This window comes from Alexandromys fortis, unplaced genomic scaffold (assembly GCF_014885135.2).
Source record: "Alexandromys fortis isolate MF-2015 unplaced genomic scaffold, M_Fortis_MF-2015_v1.1 scaffold_132, whole genome shotgun sequence".
NCBI classification, from domain to species: Eukaryota; Metazoa; Chordata; class Mammalia; order Rodentia; family Cricetidae; genus Alexandromys; species Alexandromys fortis.
The window spans coordinates 4905587-4915172 of NW_026068055.1; the positions used below are offsets into that span (position 1 = coordinate 4905587).

The following is a 9586-nucleotide window of genomic DNA, read 5'->3' on the forward strand; positions in this document are numbered from 1 at the left end:
TCCCTCGGGCCTGGAGATTCTCGCCCCGTTAACAAACAAAGCCGGGCGAGGTAAGCTCTCCCGGAGCCCCTAGGCGTGGAGGGACCGCGCCACGCGTCGCTCGCGGCTGGGTTGGCGAGCGTGCCACGCCTCCGAGCGCGCGCCCGCCGCTTCCTGCCCGGCTGCTTTTCCCTCGCCGCCCACCAGCCGCGCGCCCGGAAGGCGCCTGCGCAGAGGCCTCGGGCTCCTGCTCCCCTCCCTTCCTCCCCGGCCCGCCCTCCTTTCTCTCTCTCACTCGGGTTTCGCTCCCGAGAGCGGCCCGGAGGCAGCCGTCGAGCCGGGTTCTACGCGCCCGCCCCCTTCCTCCGCCCCTCCCAGCGCTCGGGTCTCCAGCCGGCGGAGATGAGGCTGCGGCGGCCGCGGCTCCGGCAGCCCCGGCGGTGGCTGCGGTGGGGGCGGCCGGAACCCGGGCCTTGAGGCGCGGCGGCCGCGGAGGAGGCAGCGCTGCCCCGGCCGCTGCACGGGCTCCCCTTCCTCTTTAGCGCAGTCAGGAAGTTTGGCGCCCTGTGCATGTGTGCGCGTGAGTGTGGGTGTGCGCGGCCAGCTCGGGTAGCGTTTCTGCAGGCGCTGGGCTTTTTTGCCCGCGTCGCTTCCCGTAAGCCAGCCGCCGCGGAACTTGGGCTGTGGCCGGAGGAGGGGGCGCGGCGGCGGGCGCTCTCCTTTTGTTGTTGTTTCCTCTGCTTGGAAAGCTGCAAGGGGACGCGCCTGGGTGGGGCGGCTCGCAGCCCGGGCCTGCTGGCCCCCGGGGCTCCCGGGCGGCCGGGGTAGCTAGAGGAGAGCGGGCTTCAACATGATGGCGGCCGAGGCCGGCAGTGAGGAAGGCGGCCCGGCGACCGCGGGGGCCGGAGGAGGCGCGGCCGCGGGCTCCAGCGCCTACCCGTCGGTATGCCGGGTGAAGTTACCCGCGGCCCTGCCGGTGGCCGCCGCCCCCTGCCCAGGCCTGGCGGACACCGACCTGGCTGCGGCCCTGGGCGGTGGAGCCGCGTTGGGGTCCGGGTTCCTTGGGACGGGGCCAGTGGCGGGTGTCCTGGGGGGCGCCGCGCTGCCCGGCGGTGCTACTGCTGGCGTGGTGGGTGCTGCTGCTGCCGGACCTGCCGGAGATGTTGCTTTCACCAAGGGGACTCTGTCGTTGGCTGCTGAGACCCTCGGGCCGGGTGGCGGGTTCCCTCCTCTGCCGCCGCCTCCTCTGCTGCCCCCTTTGGGCTCCGGCCTGGGGACGGTGGATGAAGGTGACTCCCTGGATGGACCAGAATATGAGGAGGAAGAGGTGGCCATACCGCTGACCGCACCTCCAACTAACCAGTAAGTCAGAAATGCTGTTGAGGAATTGTGGAAGCTGGCTCCATGAAAGAGATGGGCAAGAAGGAACAAAACATACCATGCTCCTGCGGGTGTAATTTGTTTAAAAAGTTTTGAAGTTTCAGGTTCCATATATAGGGATTTAATTTGATCAGTCATCTTCCCTACAGGCACTGTCCCAGGCCACCTCGTGTATTTATTGCTCTTCTGGGACAACGTAAACTTTTAAGATGGGAAGCTGGGGAAACTGTAGCCAGTGAGAACCGGATATGGTTCGGCCCCTTCCTAATTGAGATAGTGGCCGGTCTTCAGCAGATCTTGGCACTATAAAGGCAGCCACCGTCCATGCTAACTCCCATGCTCCTTGCTCAAGCTAGATTTTAGTGGGAACCGTGTTTAAATGGTATTGCATTAATGGAAGCTGGAAATTCAGTAGTCAGAATGCTTTGTTTTTGCTGCAGTTGCAAGTCCCTGTTTACCGTCTACTGGGAGCGATATGATTCAGAAAAAGACTAGATCCCTTTGGAAAGCTGCAGAGTACGGAAAGTTCTGTGAATTACAGGTGCAATTCAGGGTGCACATAACTGAACACTCACCGCTTCCTTCAGATTATTTCTTAGCATTCGTGTACTGAGACAGTATAAAAATGTTAAAACAAATTAATACTGCTCTCAGCACGTTGGTGGTGGTTGATACGGTATTGTTTGGAAATTAATTTTAATAGTTAATTGGGACATAATCAGGACACGTGGCTTTCCCCTTTAAGTTAGACTTGTGTCCTTAATGTGTTCTTTTCATAAGTGAAATGGGTATGCATTTGTAAATGTAGGTTGATCTCGATGAGAAGATGTTGAAATGCGAAGTGGCAATAATTGGCAAAACGTGTTATAGAGCCTTCGAGTCTGTCATAATTGGCCTTTAGAATTTCAACAACATTGGTGAATATTAGGGAAAAAGATTTGGTTCATATACTGACACTTTCTGAACACTTCAGAAGTTTTCTTTGGGAGGGTCAGCTTCTTAAGAGGCTTAAGAAATATCTTTAAAAGAATCAGGGAAACATTTTTTAAATGCTAATCTACTTTTGATTTAAGCTACATTTTCTGCTCTTTTAATGTGATTGGGAAATGAAAGAATGCTTGGTGTTCGTTGTGTCTGCAAACTTCCTAGCTATGGTGAAATTCAGCACAAAGTGTAAGCTCTCTTTCTAATTTCATTCTAGTTTGTGTCTTTGTATTGCAGTCTGTCCCAGGAATGTTCTGGAAGTGTTAGAAAATTTGCAGCATTGTGTATAATATACCTTTTTGCCAAATTATGTTTTATAATAATAAAATACATTTTTTAATACTGAAAGAATGTGGTTCTGCACCATTTTTGTAATTGAATTAATTTAGGCATATTTAGAATCTTTTTGGTTTTTTGGAGACACAGTTTCTCTGTGCAACAGCACTAGCTGTCCTGAACTAGCTCTTTAGACCAGGCTACGCTGGAACTCAGAGATCTGCCTGCCTCTGCCTCACTCTTTTTAAAAGGCATTTGAAGCTTTAGCTATTTTTATTTTATGAGTGTTTGCCTACATGTATGTATGTGCATGGTGACAATATTCAGTGACTGAGGCCAGAAGAGGGAGGGCATGAGAGTTCCTGGAACTGGAGTTACAGATGGTTGCTGCTCTGTGGGTGGTGGGAACCAAATACTGCTCCTCTGCAGGAACAGCAAGTGCTTTGAGCTGCTGAGCCATCTCTCCCGTCCCAGTATATTATTCTTAAATTATTTCCAGTGGATTCATTTATTTTATTTTATTCTTTAAAGACAGGCTGTCTTCCTAGTGTAGGATGGTTTGGAACTCGCCACATTGTCCAAGCTACCCTTGATTTGTGGTGATCAATCCCTCTAGGCTTTTAAAGAGGAATTTAAAGTTGAGAGCAAAGTTGAATGGAAAAATACAAATTCTCACACTAAATTTTTAAGACCAAGTGTGATTATTTGGGGGACAATTTTGTTTGTGGAAAGTCTATTAGTGATTTTCATTATTTTAAAATATATTTAGAAAGAAACATAAAATTTGACCAAGTTGTTCATATTCTAAAAAGTCTTCTATACTTCTCATATTTATATATATCTTTGTTATTTTTGAGATTGTAATTTAATTACAAATAATTACATTAATTTCTCCCTCCCCATTCCTCCCTCCAAACCCTCCCATATATATCTCCCTGACAACCTTCAAATTTAGTCTCTTTTCATTACTGAATGCATATAGATATTCGTATGTACATATATATTTCTTGATATAACCTGTTGAGTTATATTTAACTTTCATAATATTTTTAGTGCTGGGAATCAAACTCAGAGCTTTCCAGTTGTTAGACAAGTTTTCTACTACCAAGCTGTATGTCTCCCTTGGCAAATTTTCTAGTATGGTTTTAAAATTTACCACTGATTATGCAAATTCACTCCTTTCTTTTTAAAATAAGATTTATTCTTGATGTCACAGTCTGAAGTGGGTTGTAGGGAAGCTCAGCTCCATGCAATGTTCAGGGGACTCAGTTCCCTCTGTCTAGTGCAGTGGTTCTCTTTCATGGGATGATTCATAACAGTATCAAAGTTACAGTTAGGATTTAGGTTGGGGGTCACCACAACAAAAGGAATTGTTTAAAGGGTTGCATTGTTAGGAAGATTGAGAACCACTGTACTAATGGTTCCATCATCTTCTTTTCTATTTGATGTGTGTGTATGTATGTGTGAAGCGTGATACACACATGTGATGATGTTTGCTCACGTATGTGTGAATGTTCATGCCTGTGTGTATGGTATAAAAAAAAAAAAAGACTGTCAGGTGTTCTCTTGTCACTTTTCATCTCGTTCCTTTGAAGCCAGGTCTCCCTAAACCTTGAGATCTGATTCATTTTGGCTAGGCCAGCACATATTGTATTCCAATAAATAAATAATTCTGCCAAATAACTATAATTTTCTTATCATAAAAGAAAATTCTTACTAATTCTTTTGGTATAGGGATACCCTTATACCCTTATTGGTAGCAGGAGATTAATGTTTTGCTGTTTTTTTTTTTTTTTTTTTTTAAATCAAAGATCTCAAGATGTTGCCCAAGATGAGGTTGAATTTTTGGTCTCAAGTGATCATTCTGTTTGAGGATCCTGAGTAGCTGGTATTATAGGGATGGCCATGTCACTGGCTCAGAAAACTATTTTACTTAATTTTTTTGTTTATTTACTTATTTGAGACAAACTCTTACAGTGTGCCGCAGGTTGGTCTTTAGAACTGTTGTCTTGAATACTGGGATAATAGGTGTGCTGTCTGTTGAGCTCAAGTGCTGCTTTAGGGCAGGGCTTAAACTTTTTCCACTCCTGACCCTTTTTGCCCATTTTTGTTACAAAGGTGTCAAACACACAAGCATATAAATCAAACAATTACCGATAATCACTCATAAAGAAAATGTATTTTCAACTGTTTTTCGATTACATATGTAATTTATTAAAGACAAATTGCAAATTAAAATAGATATTTTTATCTAAGGAATTAAGTCTTGACTGAATATTTGATACTGGTTGATAGTTGTCAATGGTGAGAATGTTTTTCATGGGAGAGTCAAGATAGGAAAAAAGGCAAATGCAAGTTGCAACCATAAGAATAAAATGATAAATTGCCTTTCAGCTAGAAACAGTTTTTAGTTACTGTTGTCTGATGTGATACTGCACATCAGTGCAGGTTATGGTGTGGTGTTTGAGTGTGTTGATGCTTGCAGGTGTAGTGCTGTGGGATCACGTGCAGTATGTTTTGTTTTAGAGGAAGTTAAAAATAGTTGTTAGAACAGCTTAATGATTATCTTTTTTTAAATGTCTTCACACTTTCAGCAGGATTTGAAGCATTTAGGTAATTGTACTTTTTAAAAATGAGTTAATAAAAGAACACGGGGGAAATAGATGAGGTATTGTTCAGAGAAATAAGATAAAAATTAGTCTATAGAGATGTGTAGGTAACCTTTTCAGATTCATAGTATAGTTGTTTGAGGAATTAAAATACTGAAAGTAAATGGAAGAATGGCATTGAAATTTCTTAACATAATCTGGTTGGAAAGTTTGATGCTTACTTTGTAGTGTTGATGGTTGCTATTATATTTATGATACAATAATCATTAATGCCAGAGGGAACCCTGTCAGGTATAGAAACAAAATTCTGAGTAGCATCTTAGGTTCACATAACTACGTAACGGTAGATCTGAGATGGAATTCTGTCTCATAAATTTTCAGATTTATTTATGTGCAAAAAATTATCATAACTGTTGGCTTCGTTTTGTTTTTGAGGGGTAGCAAGGCAAAGTCTTAGTTCCCCAGATATACTAATCATTAGCGCATGCATGTGCATGCACACATACGCACACTCCTCCACTCCCCACATACATATGTACACGCACACATATACACACAAGCCATTCATTCCTTCCACGTTTCTTGCTATGTAGCTCAGCTTCCTTGGCCTAGAACTCATTATTTCTCTTGCTTCTCCTGAGTACTGGGATTCAATGTGTGTACTGTCATGCTTAGCTTACAGATTTTGTTACTTATTTTTTATAACTATACAATGAAAGTTGATGCCACACTAATATGTATAATTGGGAAAACTTGAGTGATGGAGAAAATACAGATTATTTTTTATCCAAAATACGTGGGGCAAGTATTTGAAATTTCAATTTGTCAAATTCTGGAATATATGTGTACATTTTATCAATCCAGCTGGATATGCTGACTTTGAATCCACTTAAAAATTTGGTATTTAGATTAGGAATACTCAATCTGTACTTGGTAATATTACAACTTTTTTGTCAGAACTGCTGATTCTCCAATAATGACACAGACTTATTATTTATGAAAACTTGGCCGATAGCTTAGGCTTATTTCTAACTAGTTCTTATAACATAAATTAACCCAATTTTATTAATTTACTTTCTGCCTTGTGGCTTTATTATGTCATCTCTATAGTGTCCATTCTGCTCAATCTGTACCTCATAGTGTCTCTGCCCTTCCACCAAGCATCCTTTGTGCCTGGAAATCCAGCCTAATGACTGGCTGTTTAGCTTTTTATTAAACCAGTCAGAGTGACATCTTCACAGTGTACAAAAAGATTATTCTACAACAGTACTTTGCTTGTTTTTGTTTTGTTTTGTCTCGATCTATGATAGAGAACACACATACACACATATGCACTATGTAAAAATAATACCTCAAGGCTATCTATCATTGCTGTTGTTGTTCTGAGTTGAATTATGTCCCTGCCAGTGTTCATCTTGAAGCCCTCACCCATGGCGTGGCTATATTTGCAGATAGTGCCTTTAAAGTGGTAATTCTATTAAACAAGTTCATAAATAGCATGGTTCACAAATTCAGCAGCACTGCTGTCTTGGGAGAGATGCTGGGAGTGTGCACATACAGCGGATATCATGTCACCATAATGGAAAGTTCACCATCTGGTGCAAAGGAGGGAAGCCAGCCTTGTTATACCCTGGTCTTTTCATTTCTAGCTTCTAGAACAATGAAACAGTAGTTACTGTTGTTCAAGCCACTTAGACTATACTATTCTTGTTTGTTATTTTTTTTTATGGCAGCCTGAATTAAAACGTAGTTAATTCTACATATTAAAAATTTGAGTTGGATAATTTTTTGGAGGTGATTAAACAAACATTACTTTAAGAAGATTTGTCGTTTTATTCCCTTCTATCTCTGTAGGAAAGAAAAGCTTGTGTTATTTTACGTTTTTTCTTTGTCAATAACATTTCTCTTTTGGCTATATCTATGTTGACAAGGTAAGGCACATTCAGATGGAAATACATTTAAATTCATGTCTGTAATTGTATGAAAAGAACCTTCACATGATTATGATAGGTATTGAAAAGTGTATGGATGGAATTTTCTGATGTGTTTTAAGTTTTGGAATTTTTTTTTTTTTTGAGACAAGGTTTCTCTGTAGCTTTGGTGCCTGTCCTCGAACTAGCTTTTGTAGACCAGGCTGGCCTCAAACTCCCAGAGATCCACCTGCCTCTGCCTCCTGAGTGCTGATTAAAGGCGTGCGCCACTGCCGCCCGGCTGAATAAATTTTTATTACGATATTTTCATCTTTTAGAATTTCATACATGCATACAATGTATTTTGATGACTTCACTCCTCCCCTTAACTACTCCTACATCCTCCTTTACCTTCTTTTAGCCTCTTACCCCACTCCCCACACAACTCACTGAGTTTGATTTGTGATGCCCATATATTCATGAATGCGAGATCATCCGTTGGAACATGGTTGACATACCAGGGACAGCACCTTAAAGAGAATGGACCCTTCCTTCACTAGCAGCTGTCAACTGTCAGGAGTTACTTGGGTGGGTACCTCTCTACCAGATCGTTGACTGGCCTGACCCTACGCAGGCCACCAGCCACAGCTGCCTGAGTTCATGAGCGCAGTAGCTCTGGTGTGTCCAGAAGAGACCATTTTGCCCCAGTCTTCTCCTGATATGTTTGTTTTTAATGCTTTATTCTGAGATATTCCCCGAACCTTGGAAGATTTGTGATGATTTGTAATGAGATTTTGGGTTAATTGCTGAGTACTTCATGGCCAGATATTCTCTGTGTGTGGACCAGTTGTGAGTTTCTGCATTACTGCTCTCCACTGCACAAAGAAATTCCTTGATGACATCTAAGAGCGGGACTTACCTGGGTATGGATATATATATTTTTCTAATTAAAGATTTTCCCGTTTTTGTGTGGATGTATGCATGTATGGGTGTACACACCACTGCATATGTATAGAGATTAGAGGGCAACTTGTGGGAGTTGCTTCTCTCCTTCAACCATGTGAGCTCTGGGGATCAAACTTAGGTCAGCAGGCTTGGTGGCAGGTGTCTTTCTTTATGGCTGTGTCATTTTATCATCCTCAACCTTCTTTTAACATCCTTGTTCTCTAGTGCATCTGTCTCAAATTAAAGAAAAGGGCTTAGAAAGGTTCTTCTTAATACTTGAATTTTTTTGTGATTGTAATTTATTAGACGGGGCTCATGATCAAGAATCTTGTATAATAGAACCATATCTGTTCTTTGTCCTGTACTATGAGATGTTGATTTTTCAGTTTTTAAGATAACATTTCTCTTGAAGTGATTGAACATTTAGCATGACACTAAGAAAGCGTTATAGTTCCAGGTGTGGTGGTGCATACCTTTAATCCCAGCACTCAGGAAGCAGAGGCTGACAGTCTCTGAGTTTGAGGCCAGTATGGTGTGCATAGTGACTTCTAGCACAGCCAGAGATACTTAGTGAGACCCTGTATCAAAAACCAAACCAAACCAAAACAGCAGCAACAACAACGAAAAAGAGCACTTTTTAAATCAGTTTTATTATTATTATTTTGGTTCCATACTTTTAAAAATGAATTTTTTGTTTTTGGAGATTATGATAAAATGGCATTATTTTTCACCTTCCCTTTCCTCCCTGCAAACCTACCCATATACCCCCTTACACTCTTTCAAATTCATGGCCCTTTATTCTCCCACCTGTTGTTATATAAAATACATACATACATACATATATATATATAAATACACAAATGTGGCTTGCTCAGTTTGTGTAATGTTTTTATGCTTGCAAGATTGGTTGTTTGGTATAGGATGGCAATTGGTATGCACTTCCGTTTAGGAAGGTTTGTTTTCTCCCTCCCAATATTCCATAGTTGCCTGTGTTTTGTATAGGGTTGAGGCCTCTTGGGCTTTCCCCCATCCACATTAGTATGTGTGTTCTTGCCCTTGTTCAGCTCAGGTTTAGGCGGTTATTTTGGTGAGACTATAGGTGTAGCTTCTGACATTCCTAGAAGACACAATCCCACAGCAAAGTCTCTGATGCTCTGACTTACAATTTCAGCCCCCCTCTTTTAGCAGTGTTCCTTGAGCCTCAGGTTCAGGAGATGTTTCGTAGATGTGTATATACATTGGACCTGGGCTCCACAACTTTCCGCCTTGACTGGTTTATGGTTTTCTGTAATGGTCTTTGTCTGTTGCAAAGAGAGATTTCCTTGATGAGGTGGTGAGAACTACACCTGCCTGTGGGAATAAGGACAGGACAAATACCTAGAATGTAGATGGGAATTGTGTTGGTTTAGTAAAGTAGATTTTGTAGGTTCTTCTCTAAGATCATGACTCCAGTAACCCTGGGGAGTTGGCTAGGTTTCAAGTACCAGGCATGATTACTGTGTT

General features: G+C 42.3%; 1 protein-coding gene across 1 annotated transcript in view; it reads left to right on the forward strand.

The window, feature by feature from the left end:
• The first annotated feature begins 332 nt into the window (after positions 1–332).
• Rasa1 (RAS p21 protein activator 1) overlaps positions 333–9586 on the forward strand; it is a 77675-nt gene continuing 68421 nt past the window's right edge. Inside the window, exon 1 of the mRNA XM_050119838.1 lies at positions 333–1341. Coding sequence (XP_049975795.1) covers positions 830–1341 — 512 coding nt within the window. The 5' untranslated portion in view covers positions 333–829. The remainder of the gene's footprint in view (positions 1342–9586) is intronic.